The sequence below is a fragment of the Brachypodium distachyon genome, chromosome 2 (assembly GCF_000005505.3).
Source record: "Brachypodium distachyon strain Bd21 chromosome 2, Brachypodium_distachyon_v3.0, whole genome shotgun sequence".
Taxonomy (NCBI): Eukaryota; Viridiplantae; Streptophyta; class Magnoliopsida; order Poales; family Poaceae; genus Brachypodium; species Brachypodium distachyon.
The window spans coordinates 25,167,331-25,187,841 of record NC_016132.3 but is presented as its reverse complement, the minus strand read 5'-3'; the positions used below and the strand labels follow the sequence as shown (position 1 = coordinate 25,187,841).

The window sequence follows — 20,511 nt, the reverse complement described above, 5'->3', positions numbered from 1 at the left end:
ATGATGAGAGGAATTGACTGTGATAAATGGTGCTCTCGCTGTCCAACTATGGCTGAGAATGCTGTGCACTTGTTCATCGACTGTTCTTTCGCCCGGCAGGTGTGGAACCTCGTTGGCAACCGCTTCCATCTTCCCCCTCTTCGTCCTCCAAGCTGGAACGACACCAGCTCTGTCATCTCTTGGTGGACTGACAGGATGAAGGCCATCTCCATCGGCAGAACCAAAGCGGAGATCAGAGGGGCTACCTCCTTGTTCCTTCTTACCTTATGGGCTGTTTGGAATGAGCGAAACGGAAGGATTTTCAAGAATCGCAGACGTTCAGTGATGGCGACGGTGGAGCTCATCCAGGAGGATGCTCGTCTTTGGAGTCATGCCGACTCTTTAGGGATTGGTGTCCTCCTGTCTGGAAATGACAATGTTCCTTGATTTTTTTTCCCGTTTTCTTTTTGTTCTTTTTTTTTCTGTAAATCCATAACTTGTTACTCTTCTTCCGGTTGAGTTTTCTCCCTGCTTGATGATGAAAGTCACGCTGTGCTTCTTTCGTAAAAAAAAAAAAGCGAGCATCCAGGCAAGCGCTCTTCAGCTTGAAGCTCAGTGTCCCACTGTTCCGTCCCCCAGTTGGTTCGGTGAACCCTATTCCAGTGCGGCCTCCTCCTGCTTTGCCGTGTCGAATCCCACTACAACCCTACAGCGTCCCCCCCGGACCAGAAAAGAAGAAGCGAACCTTTCGTCTCGCAGACCCTGCCTGTGTCCCCCGTCCCCGATCCCTGCGGCGCCATGGACTTCTCGGAGCAGGACGTCGACGTCTTCGGCGACGACTACGACGCCCGCGACGGCGCCGAGGTCGAAGCCGAAGGAGGAGGAGGCGGCGGCGCCTCGTCCGGCTCCTCCTCCCCGTCCTCATCCTCGTCGTCCTCTGCCGCGGTGTCCTCCTCTTCCAGCGACGCCTCCAGCGGCCGCAGCAGTAGCGGCGCCGGCGGCGCCGGCGGGGACGAGGAGGGCGCCGACGAGGGGGACGGCGCGGAGTTCGACTCGTTCGACGTTGTGCCGGCGAGGGTCGCCGGCGGGTATGGGGAGGAGGAGAGGGGGGAGGAGGTCGAGGAGGACGAAGAGGAGCCTAGGGATTTGTTCGGCTCCGACAACGAGGAGTACGTCAAGACCCCCGCGCGTAGCAACTACCTAGTTCCAGGTTTGCCTCACTTGTAGTGGTCGCTAAATCCTTTCGGGCAAAATAGTCACATCAGTGCTTGGTTCGGTGAATTAGTTACAGAACACTACCCAAGGTTTTTGATCGGCTGGTTTTTTTTGTGAGTGGTTGCTCGCGGGGAGCTCTGGGAGCTGCAGTCAGCGTTTAGTGTTTAGAATTTTTCTCTTTTTGCTTCAGTACATGAACTCTTCTCGCCGTGTACTTGTGTCTGAATCATTGTCTAACTTTCAACAGCGAATGTAAGCTAATTGGAGCATAATGCTGTATATATTGAATTCTGTGCTAGTGTCTTAGATTGTTGGTTGCTCTTGTGGGTCCAGGGAGATTTTGAGTTACAAAAGCACCAAGCTTAATTGCTGAAGAGAATTCATAAACGAGGCTCATCAAACCATATTGTAAAGTACAATTGTGAAGAAGACTAAATCTAATCTGGTTCTGTTTGCAAATTAAACTTTATCACAGTTTATCTCACTAGAGACATGAAGGTATGAATATATATAGCATAAAGATGGACACTGAAAATGAAACTGTACTTTCCAGTTTCCACGCACAGAAAACTTTTGAAATACGTAATGCATCTCTCTGATAGGAGGTTCCCTTGAATTCACGTTTTCCATTGATAATTTAGTGCTGGAAACTACAGAAATTTTGCCCGTGCTTTGTGTGTATGTATGTCTGTAACCAACAGGATGATGATTGGATTATTTCACTGGCCTGCATACTTGATATGTTGGGGGCTTAGGTTGCTAATGCTTTGAAAATGTTGGGTGTACCTAGAATGGAAGAGAGGGCATTAACTCTTCTTTTTTTTGTTCTGTACCTTTTTTGTAGTGCTGCCCTCAATACGGAGTACCAACAATCATTCCCGGGGAGTTTTTGGAGGACGAGGGGGCAGAGGTCCACCTCTTCTTCCGAGGCCAGGAGGCCATCCAGGAGGACGTCATAACTTTGGCTATGGGAGGTTTTCACATGGAAATGGCCGTAATGTTGAAGGTTTTGTTTCCGAAATGAAGCTTAATAAGAGTGAAGAAACTCTATCTAGGAAAGCTGTTGCATTTCAAGAGGTGCATGATATTACCATGTTCTCTTGATTTCCATTTGATGTTTCTGTTCTCTATAAAGTTCAACTCTTTTTTACTTCTTTCAGCCTTGTGAGATCGCATGCTACAGTCGTGTTGAGGGTGGGGATGTGTATTTTGATGATCGCAGCTTGGTAAGATCTCAGAGTAGCTGATCAATTCCTTCTTAGTTCATCTATATGCTAAAAGTCCTCTATGCAATATGCTGTTAGTTTCTGAACACTTCATTTCTTTCAAAGGAGGTTTACCTTAAAAGTTGGCTGCTGTACTCAACATCCTTATTTTTGTAGAGGCTTTTCAAACGTAACATTTGTGACTATATTGGTGAAAATCTCAATAAAGGATTTGAATCATTTACAGAGAAAAGAGGTACTTTCTTTCAGAACTCTTCTTTTCTTTTCTACATTCTACTTAGTTGATACTATATCATTATCATTCCCTGCAAACTTCTGTCTTAGTTACTCCCTCCATTTCAGATTAGTTGTACATGCAGCCTACTAAAGACAAAATAAGCCAAAGGCAGAAAATACCACATGGTCTTCTTTTTCATATTCTCATGCAATTAATTGCACCATGTATTTAATCCTCATCCAATCTCCCCTTAGACCCACTTCCCTTCATCGAATAAGATGATAAGTACGAACACAGTAATTAAGTAGGCATTGGGAGTCTAAATGTACAAGTGTTTTGAGAAAATTTGCAAGGTCTATATGTTCAACTAAAAAGAAACGGAGGGAGTATCATAGAATAACCTACATATATTTATGGAAAGGTCATGATAGCATGACAGCTTTCCCTTATTCTATAGTATTAGATAACTGACCACTTCTTAAGTCATCTATGTAGATATAATTTCTGCAGAATGAGTTTGTGGCACCCATACTATATTTCAGCTAAGTTGTTGCAGTTGTGTCTTAGGTAACACTGGATAATTTACATTTATAATGATCATGCTAGCTGTTTCTGATAGACAAAGGAAAAGGAAGGAAGTTGTTGAAGTTAATTCCGAATTTTCTTTTCGAACATATATATCCAGGGAGATAATAGTTCCACTGTTTAGAAGTTTCTCTCCCCTCTATTTTTTTCCTATCTGGAAGCATTGATTCCTGATGAATATGGTGTAATGCCAGATTTGGGTTCTGAAGGATTTGGCGATCTTCTTGCATGCATAAGAAATTCAAACCTACCTCTTCAGAATATACATTTTGTGGTAAAATGCACTGTGCCAATTTTTTATTTGTTATGAACTCCATGCTTGGGATTACTGATCATATGTGCTCTTGTTGCAGACATACCGTAACAACCTTAACAAGGTATGGTCCTCTTAATGCAGATTAAATCATAATTTTTTTCTTCTCCCTTGCTGTAGCTTATGTTTGTCCATGTAGAAGAGTCGGGTAGTTAACCTCACAAGCTCATCACTGTTTGTGTTTAATCTAGTTTAATCGATTGTTGCGAGCATATTTATTTTGCAGGACTTTCTAAAAGTACATTTTTTGAGTAATTTCTTTTAATATGCTTGTATGCTGACACATAATATACAACAACCATTTGTTAAATTATCAGATATTGGCCACGGCTTATCTAAGAGAACCATGGAAGATGGGTGTGCACAAAAGAAATGGAGTTGTATACCTTGATGTCCATAAGCTCCCAGAAAGACCACAAAGTGAGATTGAGCGCAGGAGGTGACTCTCTATCTCCAAATATGTTCATGGTTTGAGTTCTTATAGAAATTGAGTTATGGCTGTTCTACTTGCACGTCCTCTTTTGACCTACAAGTTGCAGTTTATTTTCTATCGGTCTGTCACACAAGGGATACGTTCTCCAGTTTGAGATTCATGATGCTCATTTAGTTCATTGGGAAGCTTGTAAATCTAAAAAGGCTGCTCATTTAGTTTCTTATGTAGTATCATGTAATAAGATGTAATTGTCTAAAATGATAGTCTTAGTGGGAAGCTTGTAAATCTAAAAAGGCTGCATACCATTCTCCTCTTGTGGCTGTCAAACTTGCCAGTGCCTTGATGTGTGTAATCATTGTTCAGAGTTGTCATCATTACAATGGAAGAATCTATAACGAATTTCGATTTGATGTACCTTTTCTTGCTGGTGCTATGTTTGATTGTCAGATGTTTTTGGGGCTATTCTTTTGAAAATCTTGCCACTGAGAACTCCATTGATGAGGATGGAAGAGGTATTGATGCAAATGTAGAGTATTGTTCTGTAATAAAGACGAAATTGGGTGCACATCGCATTATCATGGGTGCTGAGATGGACTGCTGTGATGCAACTGATGATGGTAGGCGGTTCTACGTGGAGTTGAAAACAAGCAGAGAGGTCGTTATATTTTTTCATGAATTTTCATTGTTCTGATACCATATCTATTTGGTCTAGTCACTATCTTTGAACTTGATGTGTAACAGCTGGAGTATCATACCGTGGAAAGATTTGAGAAAGAGAAGTTACTTAGGTTCTGGGTAATTTCCGTACTCATAATTTTTAGATATCGTGTTACAACATTTTGTGTTTTTGTAGCTATTTTCATGATTTACAAACTCTCGCCCATTTTGTCCGGCAATGTGAAAAACCATATTGGAACTGTGGTTCATATGATCTTAAAACAAGTTTTTAGTAGATATCTGTACGTTTTTGTTTGACTAAGTTTCTTAAATATTGAGAATGGTTTGCTCCTTGCATTATAATATTTGGAACCAAGAATAGATTTTAACAACTTTACATGGCAATATTGTTACGAGTCTCTCTGTCATGAATATTTCAACTGCTTTGTCTGTTATCTTCAGAAGTCAGTCCTTCCATATAGCTTGGAACATTAATTTTTACTTGACTAAATATTGCAGATTCAATCATTCCTTGCTGGTGTATCGTATGTTGTCGTTGGTTTCAGGTAATATCCAATTTTTGCTATTTCCTCATTATATCATCACAGCATTCTTTGTTAGTATCACCAGCTTCCTGTCAGCTGTGTGCAATCAACACTGATTCTTTTAGGCCGTATCTTTATTGTTACAATTAAATTTGCAAGACCTGTTGGGCAACAGTATAATGAGAATGTTGCATTTCTGCTTCTAAGATTGAGCACATGCTTGTCCTAAGTCTGTATGGTTACATTGGTTTCTCATGTATGTTCTGAATTGCTTGCGTACATGATTTCTCCACTGGGTTATTGGCATGCTCTCTATTTGAATGCACTGATATCGTACATCAGAGTTTCACTTTGTATCGAAATATCCATGATAACGGGCCTGCAGGCTAGTACATAACTTCTTTGAGCTTTCATAGTTCTTTTGCCAAAAAACTTGACCACTTTACAAGTACTTTGATCAAACTATGGCTAATAAAGATGCGGAATTGCTAAACAATGGATGCCCTTCCTGAGTGGGCACCCCAAGACTCGTTCGCATGTGGAGGCGGTCAGCCCCTCGTGGGGCGTCTCGACGCTACACGTTTTCTGTTGGGAGAGCGTGCAGGAGTCTCCCACAGGTGGTTTTTTTGTTCTTTTTTAGCAATATAAAAAATTCAAACTGCAATAACTTTGGAACCGAGCATCCAAATTATGATCATGGCAAGTACATCTGTGAGTAACAAGGTAGTGCAATCATAGCAATCATTGAAGGCATGCAAAGTGATAAAAAGAATTTACCGAAACATATCAATATGTGATCCACATTTGAAGATCACATTGATGAATCCAATGGTGAAAACCGCTCGCAATTTGGATGCTTGGTTCAAAAGTTATGACAGTTTAAATTTTTTACTCCCTCCGATCCATAATAAGTGTCTCAGATTTAGTACAACTTTGTACTAAGTACAAAATCTGAGACACTTATTATGGATCGGAGGGAGTATATAAGAAGAAAAGCAATAAACAAGGGCTCCCTCATCGCATCCCCGCTCGTTTGCTCGGGCCTCCTGTGTAGGGCGCCCTCCTCCTGGTCACTCCCGTAAATAGGTGTTGAATGAGAAAGACATGGAAATTCTAATCCTGTCGCATTGACCATATGCTTGATAACATTATGGAAAAAAGAACTCCCTCCGTCCCATAATTCTTGTCTCAAATTTGCCCAAAAATGGATGTGTCTATTCTTAAAAAGCGTTTAGATACATGTAATATTTCGACAAGAATTATGGGACGGAGGGAGTACAGTTTACCCTTTTTATCGCACCCTGTTCAGTGTTGTTTGAGATATGTAATTTGATTCTAGTGATCCAAATTGGTTCTAACTTGATTAAGTTTTACTCTCTTTTTGTTGTGCCTGCAGGAATGATGCTGGTGAACTTGTACGAACTGAGAGACTAAGAACGAAAGATATCACACAGAAAGTAAAAGCAAAGAACTACTGGCAGGTATACTAAATTAATTTTTATATTGTTTAGCCACCATCATCAGCGGTGGAGTCTAAGTCTAGCGATTTTTGAAGGAAAACATGAGTATAAAGAATATTAGAAACATAATCTATGAACAGGTTGAAGTAGTTATTTTTTGTGTCTTACAAAATCTTAAATAGGGAAAGGAGTGTGTACTTATCACTACTCGGGTATCATATCTCTTTTAAAAATTTGCGTATAGGATAACAGATAACTACCCCCTTCACACCAAATTGTTTGCTATATGACATGAGACTATTCTTTGAAATGGATGCCGGGTTTTTGTTTACTTGATTGCACTTCCGTGATATAAGATTCTTGGAAAAAATATATTCAATCTGTACTTCAGGGTGGTGTTTGCCTGGCCTTCGCTGATGAGGTTTTATGCTGGTTGTATGGCACTGTCAAAGAGAGTAAGAATTCTAACTACATGCATTTTCATCTCTCTAAAAAAGCACTCATTAAAGTTCATAATCTGGAGTACCCTGTGCACGCATGATATTGTTTGCCCATCTATTACAGACGAAGACTATGTTCTGCAATTTGTACAACCATTCCATCGGTTGGAACTCATAATGGCGCAGTCTCCGTGCCCTGATGCAATAACCCAGCATGTGGAGCAGCTCTCTGGCACGACAAACTAGATTCACTACTAAACAGAACTCAGGCAAGTGGCAAGTGATGTTTGAGAGCTGCATCGCGGCTTATAAGAGTTGAGCACGGCTCACGCTAATACCAGACGAGGAGGGGCTGATGCTGATGCATCAAGAACTGACGACATCCTGTTATATAGTCGGTCATGGGCCGTCATGGGTGGACAGCTCACGGTTTGCTCTTTGAGCTGCCAAGAGATTTTGAAGCCATCGAACACAATTTCTCCTGTAATATTAAGTTATAAGTTCGGCAGATGCAGAGATAAGCTACCATTGTAATGGTTCACGGCCTGAGGCACCGATGATGTAACTTTTGTACCAATGAGGCAATGATATGAATTTTTAGAGATAAACATTGCTATACCATACTTCTTTCTTGAGGGATTTGCTATACCATACTTAAATGTCCCGGAAACTTGGCATTTGTATCTGCCAAAACGCAACTCGGAAGCTAAAATAAAACTGACGTCGGATAGGTAACAAGTGCCTCGCCGGCTGAGATGGATGCGGCGGTGGTAGATTTGATCAGAGCACGAGGAGGCTGTTGGTGGAGACGGGCCGCTCAAACAGGGTTACTGCCGTACTGCGTGAACTTATTGGTTTTGATTTTGCATTGCGCTAAATTTATTTTACAGTATAGTGTAAAATAGAGATAATACAAATAGAACACCATTTGGCTTACAAAACTGGGAAATAATCAGAAATAATTGGGTGGAGTATCCAGTGAAAACCACCTCTACGGTGCGAACTCCATAAACCATGTTCAAAAAATTCTAAAAAAGATTGCATATGTTAGAGAAGTGATGTTTTATATACGTAAAATTTGAAGTCTAATATCAATTGCATTTGGTAGCAGTGAAAAAACAAATTCACCATGAATAGTGGTCCTTCACTATTTGACACTATTCATTTGTATATTTTTATTTTTAATTCCTTTCGAATGCATTAGATCTTCAACTTGAAATTTTGCACGAGCATCACACCTCTCATATTGCATTTTTTTACGAATTTTTTAAAACTTTTATAATTCCTCCGACGTGGATGGGAGTATATGGTTTTTATAGAGTTTGCACCGGATACGCCGCAAAATAATTGGAGCAAACACAACCTTCAGCTTGGTTTAGATTTTCATCAAATTGAGATAGGAGTGTTAGTTTTTTATGGCGCTGTAACGATTATTTACGCTATGGTTTAGATCTTCATCAAATTGAGATTGGAGTGTTAGTTTTTTATGGCGCTGTAACGATTATTTACGCTACTTGTCGTCGTCGGCACAAATATTAATCAGTTTGTGTACTTGCGAAAATCTTATGCTGGCAAAAAGCCAAAAAGTACAAAAAAAATCCAAAAATATTTTATCTCGTTTGGCGCTCGGTGCTTCCCCAAACCCCGATCTCTCTTCTCTTCTGCCGTTGGATCCGTGTGCTCCCTCTCCCAGTCTCCCTCCAGCCGCATCCCCTTCTAGAAATCATACTCCCTCGAACGGCGGTGATACCAAAGATGGGCGGCGGCCACGGCAACAGCAAAGATTTCGGCGCCGCAGCCTACTGGGACGCCCGCTACTCCTCCTCCTCCCACTCCACCGGCGGCAAGGACGGCGGCGGGTTCTTCGACTGGTACCAGTCGTACCAGGCGCTCCGACCGCTCCTCCGCGACTGCGTCCCCACCTCCTCCCGCGTCCTCATGCTCGGATGCGGCAACTCCCGTACGTCTCCCTCCAATTTTTGACTGAAAAACGACCCACTTCACGTACACGCCGTAACTACTCGCGATTTATCTGCCAATTCGGAGCCTTGTAGTGCTCTGACCTCGGAGGCAGCTCGTCGTAGTTCATCCGCAAGCACATGTTCTGATGTTCATTACTCCCTGCGAATTTTTATTTGGAACTTGAATGTCCATTGCTTCCTTGAAATATCTCTGTCAATTTCATCACGATTGCTAACAAGGCGTTATTGGGGTCACCTAAGTTGTGCAAGTTTTGCGTTTGGAGCTTTAGGGTTTAGGGTTCAATGACCTTTCAAGATAATTTCCTTCATTCAGATCTTGGAAATTAAGACCTTTCAATTAGCTTTAGGGTTTAGTCCTCATATAGTAAGGTGTTGGAAATTGTCTTGCCTGAGTATCACACACAGTTTGATCTTGTTATGTTCTTGTTTTGGGCAGTTTTGTCGGAAGACATGGTAAAGGATGGCTACGAGGACATATTAAACATAGACATCTCATCTGTTGTCATCGAGCAGATGAGTGAGAAGCACATGGATATTCCACAGCTTACATGTAGTGATTTGCTGATAGTTATATTTTCATAACTTATGGGTTATGATCTCTGTATGTATTCTATTTACTTGTGTGTCTTTCTTATGTTTTAAGATATGCAGTTCGATGTTAGGGAAATGAGTTTCTTTGAAGATGGATCGTTTGATTGTATCATTGACAAAGGTATAATCCTTAAGCTTCATTGTTTTCTCCTATACTTGATACTGTTTCATAACTTGTATGAAGTTCATCCAAATCATTTCATGCATTTGTTTTTCTTTGCCACTTTGTTTACCGTTCTGTCAAACTTTTTTCTGTAGGGACATTGGATGCTATGATGGTAAGCAGTGTCATTGAGCAAACTGTGTTTCAATTTCTGATTAGGCATGAACAGATCTCATGGTACCAGTTTGCCTTTTATATATTGTAGTGTGGCGATGATGCCCCTCATGGTGCTTCTAGAATGCTAGCAGAAGTGGCAAGGTGCGAGGCATACAAATTTTATTTACTATTTGCATGTGATTTGATTCCCAATCGATGCACTTAGCTCTTTTCATTTACTTTTCTGCCTTTTCAGGCTTATTAGGCCTGGTGGGATTTACATGTTGGTACATCCTCTGATCCTTAAACAAACTCTGCAATGAATGACTAGTTGATGATTTTATGAAGAAATATTGTTCTTTGACAGATAACATATGGTGCTCCTAAGGAACGTGTGACACTTCTGAACCAAGTTGGATGCCATTGGAAAGTTGAGCTATACATTATGCGTAAGTTTGAATACCCTTCCTTCTTTCAGAAGGGGGAACCCAAGTATTCTTTCTCTCCTGTTAACTCTGTTATAATATGTTTTTGTTTACGGATATTCTTGCTGAAGGGGGAGCCCAAGTATTCTTTCTGTGAATTTAAAACCGTCAAGTTTTGCTTCCATTGCCTCCCAGTCCTCATAAGATGCTCAAAACTACAATAAAAAATATAAAAAATATTTCTACTTGCTGATTGTAGCATGAAACTTTATTGTATGGGAAATCTGGAAAAGAGGAGGGGTCTAAATGAACACAATTATGTTGGGAATATATCTCATATGCTCCTTGGTTTGTAAGATGTTTGGATCTACCATCTAGGTTTACATATCTTTGTATTTGTCGATTGGAAACACAAGGCACTTATGCTTTGTGGCACTTCTCAATGGTTAAAAACCAAAATACCTTGTTTGATGGTTAGTCAGTGGTGACCTTGACTTGATTTATTGACGATGGCAATGGCGACTGAAGGAGCCTGCCTGGTCGTGCTTCATGCCCTCGACCACGCCTCATCATTAAACAATGGTATTTTGGTCCTTTTTCTACCGTTGACCATTGGATTGTCATCTATTGAGTACTGGTGGCATATGCAACAACACGCAGACTAAACTGGCAGGTCCAACATTCTGCAAACTCAGAGCGAGACATATGATATTTTCCCCAGTTTATATTTTTCATATAGTCCTTGACATATCATACCTTTTCTCTCTGCTAGCAGCCACACCTGCATACCAGCGGAAATGGATCAATGATGCTTCACACGCTACCATGTGGAGAGTCGCGCTGACAGTGGATGGCCAACTCCCACCTGATTATGTTCTTAAAGATCCAGATTCGAATTTCGTTTACGTCAGTTACAAGTCAGACATTGCGAATGGAGATAATTTTGTCGCTTCTGGTCAAGAGGAAACCATGATTTCAAAATGATTTTTGTTTCTGATCCTTGGTTTGCATAGTGGAGGCTGTCACCATTGGTTATGAGAATGCGCACCCTTTCGTTGCATTTGAGGCCTGCGTGAGATTAGTCAGTGCGTGCTTGTTATTTGTTCTTGGAAGTTGGAAGATTTAAGACAAAACTCTGATGTGTTTCTAGCTTCTATTAAATGGAAGCGAACCTGCCGAGTTCTGTTTGCTTCACTTAGAATGAGTAAATTTCATTTCTCTGCAAGTATTTTTTTTTTGCACACTATCTGCATTATGTTTACATTTGCTTTCCACATCATAAGCTACTCTAGAGCTTCTGATTATGAGTTCTGACCAAGGATAAAACAAAGAAAGTACGCAAGCTCTTGACTCTCCCTGACACGATCCTCGGTTCGTAGAGAATTTTTTTTCTGACACAACTATTCTTTCTCGGACACCAGTGATGTACAGTAGTAAACCAGTAACCGTGCATGTGCAATGCATTTGTGAGTGGGATTCATTTGTAATTAACTGAGGGTTCTATAGTTGATTGGAAACTTTTCAAATTAGTCGCGACATGAAACTAGCGGAACTAATTTGATTGATCAGGTTTCCATAATATGCCCATGAAAAGCGGGCGGCGATGTTATCCGTCCGTCGCAGACGGCCTTCATGCAAGGTCGCAATATTCTGGATGGTGTAGTCGTGCTACATGAAACAATTCACGAAATGCATCGGAAAAAGCTGAGCGGTGTAATTTTCAAGATTGACTTTGAAAAGCCATACGACAAAGCTAAATGGCCTTTTTTTTGCTGCAAGCTCTAAGGATGAAAGGTTTCTCACCTAGGTGGTGTCACTGGGTGGAGAGCTTTGTCTCCGGAGGTAGCGTCGCCATTAAGGTGAATGATGTTGTCGGTCATTTCTTCCAAACCGCCATTAAGGTGAATGATGTTGTCAGTCATTTCTTCCAAACCAAGGAAGGGCTTCGACAAGGGGATCCTTTGTCGCCTGTCCTTTTCAATGTGGCGGCTGATATGTTGTCTGTGCTTATTGGGCATGCAAAAGTGGATGGTCAAATTGGTGGAGCTGTGCCTCATCTAGTGGATGACGGTTTGTCGATTCTCCAGTATGTGGACGACACAATCCTCTTCTTGGAACACGACATGGAAAAGGCGAGAAACCTAAAGTTAATTCTTTATTTTTTGAGCAATGGTCTAGGTTAAAAATCAACTTCCACAAGAGTGAGTTGTTCTGCTTTGGCCAAGCACAAGATGTGGCAGATCAATACGTCGGTCTGTTTGGACGCGGTCTCGGGCAGTTCCCCATTCGGTATCTCGGCATCCCTATACATTATAGAAGGCTGAGTAATGCAGAATGGAAAAGGTAGAGGAAAGGGTGGAGAAAAGGCTGGGTAGTTGGAAAGGAAAAAACCTTTCCTATGGGGGCCGTTTGGTACTCATCAATTCAGTCTTGTCCAATATGGTATTGTATATGCTATCTTTCTTCCAAATACCTCTCAGGGGTACTGAAATGGCTGGATTATTTTCGTTCCAGATTCTTCATGCAGAGTGATAGTCAGCATAAAAAGTACCGGCTCGCAAAATGGAGTGTCCTATGCCGACCCAAGGACCAGGGCGGATTGGGGATTCAAGATTTGGATGCTAAGAACTCGGCTCTCCTCGGGAAGGGGCTTTTCAAGCTGCTGACTGAGGATGGAATTTGGCAGAACTTGCTCCAGAATAAGTATGTGTGATCCCTTGCTTTTTCTCAGGTTGAGTGGAAGCAAGGCGACTTCCATTACTGGGTTGGTGTAATGTAGGTCAAGCGTGATTTTCTACGCTTCGGATCTTTCAATATCCATGACGGGTCCCAAGTTCAGTTCTGGGAGGACATTTGGTTGGGTACTCAGCCTCTATGCGAACAATTCCCATGCTTATATGGGATCGTTCACAACAAGCATGATATTGATACCATTGCCCAAGTCCTTGGTTCCTCCCCACCAAACGTTAGTTTTTGGAGAGACCACAATGGCCCCAAGCTAATTGCTTGGAATCATTTGCTCCAGAGGGTCGAATCGGTCCAACTAACCCAGGACCAGGATGTGTTCCGGTGGAATTTACGTCAGGTTTGTTCTCGGTTAGCTCCATGTACCGTGCTCTCGTGCACTCTGATGTGCCTCCGATGAATAGGCAATTGTGGAAACTTAAAGTGCCGCTTAAGGTCAGAGTTTTCATGTGGCTTTTGCATAGAGGTGTTATTCTCACAAAAGATAATTTTTAAAAAGAAACTGGCATGGATGTCCTAAGTGTGTTTTCTGTTCTCATGATGAGACAATCAAAACTTACTTTTTGAATGCCAGTTTGCTCGTTTTCTATTGTCCACCATTTAGGTGGCTTCTAACCTTCGCCCACCACGAAGCGTGTCAAATATATTTGGCAATTAGCTGTACGGTATAGGTAGTAAGTTTAGAGCTAAAATTTTGGTGGGAGCGACTGCTCTTTGTTGGTCGATTTGGCTATGCAGAAACGACATTTTGTTAATAAACGACAAACTCCTTCCTTGATGCAGGTTATTTACCAGTGTATTCTGGCTCCGGTTGTGGTCTTTGCTTCAGTGAGGAGGACAGGCCATTGGTTACGGATGCATGTATTCAGGTAGAGCGGACGGTCAAGGAAGTGTTCACCCACAATGGGTGGCAGCGTAGTCTACGTCTGCAAGCTCCTTAATTTGCTTATTGTCGGACTGTAATAAGCCACTTTTGTTGCTTTTTAGACCGTTTTTGCCTGTGTGCATCTTGTAATGCAGAAGCCGGATGCGAACTTTGATGTATCTTGTTGATGCGACTTCTCAGTTCAATAAAGCTCCCTTTATCGAGAAAAAAATAATATTATCATCCCGTTCTTTATTGGAGGTGTATGTAAATAAACCTTTTCAATTATTTAGTACTCTGCAAAAGATTCTAAACACACAAGTTAAATCAGGAAATAAATCAAAATAAATGCAAGAAACTATTCCCCCCTTCCTTAAACTAGTGCGTATATTGTTTTCTCTGACCGAGCATTTGACCAAGGATTACTCCATTTGACGTGTGATTTATGTGATACAAATCAAAACTATAAACAAGTCCTTTTGAATACGGATACAATGATATAAATTTTATTTCACAAAAGTTATATATTAATAGACTAATTCTTGGTCAAAGTGAAATATCGGTATGGTCGACTAGAGGGGGTGGGGTGAATAGGCGACTAACAAATTTTACTTTTTAATTTTCTTTTCTTGAAAGATACAAACACTTAATCCTATGGTTCACTAAATTTTCTAAAAGCAATACAACCCTAGTATGAAGTGCAATAGCCGAAGAACTAGCCGAAGCAAAGTATAGACAATGAATTAAACAAGTAAGTAAACGGGAAAGTATGATACCACACGGGAAGATGAAGATCTCACCGGAGTTCCATCTATTGGGGATCGGTGTGCGTCTCCGTTTGGAGGAGTGCTCTACCACAAAGGGAGAAACGCCACAATATGTTACTTGCAATGAGGCGGAGCTAATATCTTATGTAATCTTATTATGTAGGCATCTTAATGAACTTTACAAATCGAAAGTGAAGATGAAGTGTGATAGCCTGCAAAGGGAGATTCAAAGTGAAGCCTATCAAGTCTACTTTCCAAGAAATCAAACGGCACATGATTCGGAGCTTGCTAGAGAAAGATATCACGAATTAAAGTGGAATCCGATTCGGGTCCGAGCTGCCAGGAGACCCGAATTTGTTTTAATCACCCAGGCCGCATCCGGAGTCCAAATCAAGCAAACAAGTACTTGTTGGAAAGGTAATTACAAGACCTTTCCAACGGATCTGGCCCCATCAAGAGATTCGACTCATGCTGACCGTGGCAGACAAAACAAGCTGACGGATCTGTTTTTCTGTTTCCTAAAGAGTTGTAGTTTGTTAGGAAAGTTAGAGATAGAGTTGGATTTCGGACTCCTTATTCAAGGTGGACGAAAATATCTCTCCCTCCTCTTTTATATACCCCATGAGCCCCCCTAAGGAGCCTGGGGTTTTGTTTAGTTAAAAGTTAGCCATCGCTACTACTTCGTGTAATCGCGTGTGTCGGTTAGACCATCTGTTTTACCGCTTTCGGAACCCCAACTTATCGTCTCGTTGAGACATTGGTTTGATATAGTATATTCGCAATTTTAGATTGCATCCGCTATTTATCTTGTTCTTGCTTGTTCTTCGATTGCTTGCAGGAACAAAGACCTTCGTGGTCAGGTTGATCGTGCCCCCGCGTGATCAATAACACTTTGGAGTTGGTGTATCGATTGCTAAGGCGCTGCCTCCTAGGCCGTAGTCGGATCGTCAACGTCACCTCCTACCCAAATCGAGAGTTACCAATCTCATCGAAAGATCGGGCCACCCCGACCCGTATCACGTGGTATCAGAGCTTAAGGTTGCTCGGTGAGATTTTTCCAGTTTATCCCTAGTTTAGATCTGTTTTTACCTATCGTCCAGAAAAAGCCAAATAAAAATTAGAATTAGTTACCTTGTCCTAAAACCAATTTGAGCCTTGCAATTTTCACTTTAGTATTTGCATTTTTGAATCTTTGCTGCATTAATCGTGTCGAGTTGCTGGATTAGATTGGATCGTTTTTCAGATTTTTTCTACTAGATCGAACTTGCTTTTGGTTTTCTTGTTCTTCGTGTGACGCAGGTTTCCTTCATCAATCTTCCGCCGCCAAACTTCCTGCCACACCACCGCCATAATCTCCCGCCGCCACCATATCTTCCACCGAGTCCCTCTTCGAGTCCTACACCGAGTCCCTCTTCGAGTCCTACACCGAGTCCCTCTTCGAGTTCTACATTGAGTCGGCAAGTAATAGTTTTCAGCCGCGAGTTCGAGTCCGAGTCCAATAAGGAGTGCTTTTGGAAAGTGTTTCATCATAGATCGAATTTTGTTTAGAGATCAAGTTGTTTGGAAAGTTAAAAAAAAAAGAAAGGAAAGAAAAAAAAAAGGAAAGAAAGAAAGAAAAAAAAAAGGAAAAAAAAAGAGAAAGAGTTCGAGTCAGTTTCGGACCCGAGTCCGAGTAGAATTTTAGTTTCGGGTGGGTTTGACCCGTGTTCAGTAAAACGGGCGTATCTTTTGCGTACCAACTCGGATTTGGACGTTCTTGGACTTTTTGGAAAGCTCACGACGAGGCGCATCAGGAAATATTCAGGACGATGCCCTGCACTTTGACCCTCAAATTCGGTTTGTAAGGTGGACTTTTGGAACTTCCAAATTTCTGCATCCGTTTTCCGGCGTCGCTGCAGCCCGGTGTTTCTCAGTTTTCTCCACCGTCCGACATCCGTTTTGAGTGATCTTGCCCTTGCTGGAAAGCTTGTGTCAATACCCTTCTAACCTATATTTTTCCATATTTTTCTGAATTTTTCTTACTGCAACCTTTGCTGTTCTTTGACAGACCGACGTACAGTTTTCCGGTCCTTCTTTTGCGTGAGTTTCTGGGGTTAAAAAAGAAAAAAGAAAAAAAGAAGAAGAAAAGAATAAGAAGCCAAATAGAAGGCCACAAAAAGAAAAAAAAAAGAAAAAAAAATCCCAGGGATTTACTTGTTGTGCCATCTTTTGATCTATCTATTCCTACCTTTTTCAGTATCTAGGCTTAGATTATTTCTGTAATTCGTTCTTATCGACTCCAGCAGCTAGGACTAGCATTATTGAGCATATTTTCAAATTTGCATTGTTGATTTGATTATTTGCTATTCTTTGCTACTCACAAAAGCCTCCAAGCTTCACAGATTCTACACCTAGGTTGGTTTGTTACCGAGGCATCGATACATTTAATCTTCGGAGGGCTTGGTTACGTCGCTGGCCATCACCTTCCTGTTTTGCATGGCAAGAACTCGTAAGAACTTGATTTTTAGCTTGAGAGTTGAGCGATTTGTAGCCACATCCTAGTAGTTGATAGGAACATATTACCGTGATTTGTTTCTTGTTTTCTACTAACCATGACAGGACTTACACGAAGCATGGCAACTAGACCGATGCTATTCCGTGACCGCGATGAGTGCTTTTCACCCCGGCCATCCTCCACGTCTCTTGTTGATAATGCCACGGCAACGGTACAAAACACTCCTTCTAATACAATTAAATTGTGTGTACCTTTCTTTGAGGGGGAAAATGATGCTGAAACGTATATAGATTGGGAGCTAGCTTTAACTGCACAATTCACATGCTTCCATGTACTTGATAGTCACAAGATTCAAATTGCTAGTAGTAAATTTACTTTTGCTGCTTTATCTTGGTGGAATGAGATAGTTAGAGAAAAGAAAATTCCCCACACTTGGTTGATATGAAGAAAATCATGAGAGAAAAATATGTCCCTTTTAGTTATGCTTTTAACTTGCGTTCAAAATTACGACGTTTGGCACAAGATGATAAAACTGTTGATGATTACTACAATGAGTTCCAAATTATAACCTTGCAATCTGGTTTAGATGAAACCGAACAAAGAAAAATGGATAGGTTTTATTGTGGGCTTAACTTTGATATTTCTTACATGATTGAATATGAAAAATACGACTCTCTTTTGTGTTTGCTTAATCTTGCTCGTAAAGTTGAGAGGAAATTACAGCGAGGGTCTACTACAAATGAGTCGAGCCCACAAGGTAGTGATACAGAGGATTGTGTTGCTGAACTAAAAAGGGCATGTGATGAAATACATGTGATACCTGTTGAATTTTCGGCACCATGTGAAATTATTGTCGTACATGGTGATTCAAGTGCACCTACTGCTGAAATTAATTCTTCTAATGATTTGAGTGCACAAATTAATTTTGATATTGATGAGAACGAATCATGTGAGGAAATAACTAATGTTTTGGGAGAAACAAGTGATATAGATAAATTTGATTTAGGTTGTGTCGAGTTGATTAGAAATGGAGTGATTGATAAGGATCCACATATTAATTCTTTGTGTTACATTACACTTGATACACCTATATATTTGTCACATGCAATGGATAAAGTTTCTGAGTTAACAATTTCAAAATCTTTTGCTAATGCCCATGGATACACTATTCAATTAATTGGAGAACATGATGTCAACAATAAAGTTTTGGTGCATCAGATTTGCATTGCTTGTGATAACTTTCTTGATTTGAGAGACAACAATATTTTGTGTATGCTCAATCATTTTGATATGACCTCTAATATTGGTGATAGTTGTACGACAAATAACTTGTGGCATGATTGCACATTGACGCATATTGTAGCTCGCCATTTGGGAATTTTGAATTATTGTTCACCTACATTAGGATGGTTTAATGATGAGAATTACAAATTAAAATGTGATACTTGCTGTTGGAATATGACTATTAATCTTTTGCACTATTATGAGTTTTATTTACGTGAAACATCGAATGTGCAGCATGGGAGTGGAGTTAAAATTGATGACATATACATATACCATGCACACACTTTGTTTATTTTGTCAGTCTCTTTTCAGCACAAACGACGCCGAGGACGGCTTTTCTTTCAAGAAAGGGAGGATGATATGGACATGATCACCATGGATACAACCATTAGAACCCTAATTGTTGGTGTATCTAATAACAATTATAATCAGGTGAATTCAATTACAAAATGTTTTCAATATGTTACTTGCAATGAGGCGGAGCTACTATCTTGTGTAATCTTATTATGTAGGCATCTTAATGAACTTTACGAATCCAAAGTGAAGATGAAGTGTGATAGCCTGCAAAGGGAGATTCAAAGTGAAGCCTATCAAGTCTACTTTCCAAGAAATCAAACGGCACATGATTCGGAGCTTGCTAGAGAAAGATATCACGAATTAAAGTGGAATCCGATTCGGGTCCGAGCTGCCAGGAGACCCGAATTTGTTTTAATCACCCAGGCCGCATCCGGAGTCCAAATCAAGCAAACAAGTACTTGTTGGAAAGGTAATTACAAGACCTTTCCAACGGATCTGGCCCCATCAAGAGATTCGACTCATGCTGACCGTGGCGGACAAAACAAGCTGACGGATCTGTTTTTCTGTTTCCTAAAGAGTTGTAGTTTGTTAGGAAAGTTAGAGATAGAGTTGGATTTCGGACTCCTTATTCAAGGTGGACGAAAATATCTCTCCCTCCTCTTTTATATACCCCATGAGCCCCCCTAAGGAGCCTGGGGTTTTGTTTAGTTAAAAGTTAGCCATCGCTACTACTTCGTGTAATCGCGTGTGTCGGTTAGACCATCTGTTTTACCGCTTTCGGAACCCCAACTTATCGTCTCGTTGAGACATTGGTTTGATATAGTATATTCGCAATTTTAGATTGCATCCGCTATTTATCTTGTTCTTGCTTGTTCTTCGATTGCTTGCAGGAACAAAGACCTTCGTGGTCAGGTTGATCGTGCCCCCGCGTGATCAATAACACTTTGGAGTTGGTGTATCGATTGCTAAGGCGCTGCCTCCTAGGCCGTAGTCGGATCGTCAACGTCACCTCCTACCCAAATCGAGAGTTACCAATCTCATCGAAAGATCGGGCCACCCCGACCCGTATCATAAAGGGGCAAGTATATAACACACGGGAAGACGAAGATTTCACCAGAGTTCCACCTATTGGGATCCGTGTACGTCTCCGTTTGGAGGAGTGCTCTACCACAAAGGGAGAGACGCCACACAGGCTCACTCTATTCTCAAACTCACCACACCATAAAGGTGGGATGAGCTCTCACAACACCACAAAGGCGGAGTGAGTTTCACTAATGGCTTCCTTGAAGGCGAATGCCGAACCTTTACAAACAAGGAGAAGGGCACGAATCCGCAACTAAATTGGAGGCTCCTTCCCAAATTCTCAAACACCTCCTCACAAGATTGGAGTGCTTGAAGAGACACCTTCCGGCTAGGGATCCCAAAATCCTAAGAGTAACAAAATCCACCAAGGAAAACGAGGGGAATCAACTTTTGATTTGGTGAAACCCTAGATCGAGCTCTTCTCAACCCTTCCTCATTAGCTAGGGGGAAGCACTAGGGAGAGAGATCTCAAGATTTGAAGTTTTGGAGGTGAAGAACGCTTGCAAGAATGGAGCCTTAAACCGTTGGGGACGAAGACCCCCTTTTATAGGGATCCCCGATTTCTGCCCGTTATGTGCATTTCTGCACAGGGCGGTACTACCGCTCTAGCGGTAGTGCAGCATCGGTACCGTACCATCCGCTATATGTC

The 20,511-nt window shown here is 41.3% G+C and overlaps 2 protein-coding genes across 7 annotated transcripts; both read left to right on the top strand.

Moving 5' to 3' along the window:
* The first annotated feature begins 777 nt into the window (after nucleotides 1-777).
* Nucleotides 778-7,691, top strand: LOC100833686 (decapping nuclease DXO homolog, chloroplastic). The gene is made up of 13 exons (XM_003568484.4): nucleotides 778-1,189; nucleotides 2,039-2,271; nucleotides 2,355-2,420; nucleotides 2,577-2,655; nucleotides 3,417-3,496; nucleotides 3,576-3,599; nucleotides 3,853-3,974; nucleotides 4,416-4,623; nucleotides 4,710-4,763; nucleotides 5,145-5,191; nucleotides 6,567-6,651; nucleotides 7,022-7,085; nucleotides 7,195-7,691. Exons 1-13 carry the CDS (start codon nucleotides 778-780, stop codon nucleotides 7,314-7,316), a joined length of 1,596 nt encoding a protein of 531 aa, XP_003568532.1. The 3' UTR covers nucleotides 7,317-7,691.
* A 1,023-nt stretch (nucleotides 7,692-8,714) lies between these two features.
* Nucleotides 8,715-11,552, top strand: LOC100833988 (EEF1A lysine methyltransferase 4). 6 transcript variants are annotated; one of them, XM_014898270.2, is made up of 9 exons: nucleotides 8,715-9,030; nucleotides 9,489-9,602; nucleotides 9,696-9,764; nucleotides 9,902-9,921; nucleotides 10,012-10,064; nucleotides 10,159-10,189; nucleotides 10,270-10,351; nucleotides 10,856-11,000; nucleotides 11,100-11,552. In XM_014898270.2, exons 1-8 carry the CDS (start codon nucleotides 8,826-8,828, stop codon nucleotides 10,990-10,992), a joined length of 711 nt encoding a protein of 236 aa, XP_014753756.1. In that variant the 5' UTR covers nucleotides 8,715-8,825; the 3' UTR covers nucleotides 10,993-11,000; nucleotides 11,100-11,552. The 6 variants fall into 6 exon arrangements, with proteins under 6 accessions (XP_014753756.1, XP_024315908.1, XP_014753755.1 ...); XM_014898269.2 differs by having other exon boundaries at nucleotides 8,718-9,030; nucleotides 11,103-11,198; XM_014898271.2 differs by lacking the exon at nucleotides 11,100-11,552 and having other exon boundaries at nucleotides 8,718-9,030; nucleotides 10,806-10,994.
* The last annotated feature ends 8,959 nt before the right edge of the window (nucleotides 11,553-20,511 follow it).

Bases quoted from the DNA above. Each gene is read 5' to 3' on its own strand.
- LOC100833686 (XM_003568484.4), top strand. From the start codon at position 778: ATGGACTTCTCGGAGCAGGACGTCGACGTCTTCGGCGACGACTACGAC. The intron at 2,656-3,416 runs GTACTTTCTTTC...GTGTAATGCCAG, and splicing joins ATCATTTACAGAGAAAAGAG to ATTTGGGTTCTGAAGGATTT. The intron at 7,086-7,194 runs GTAAGAATTCTA...CATCTATTACAG, and splicing joins GTATGGCACTGTCAAAGAGA to ACGAAGACTATGTTCTGCAA.
- LOC100833988 (XM_003566240.4), top strand. From the start codon at position 8,826: ATGGGCGGCGGCCACGGCAACAGCAAAGATTTCGGCGCCGCAGCCTAC. The intron at 9,031-9,488 runs GTACGTCTCCCT...TGTTTTGGGCAG, and splicing joins GCTCGGATGCGGCAACTCCC to TTTTGTCGGAAGACATGGTA. The intron at 9,922-10,011 runs GTAAGCAGTGTC...TATATATTGTAG, and splicing joins GGACATTGGATGCTATGATG to TGTGGCGATGATGCCCCTCA.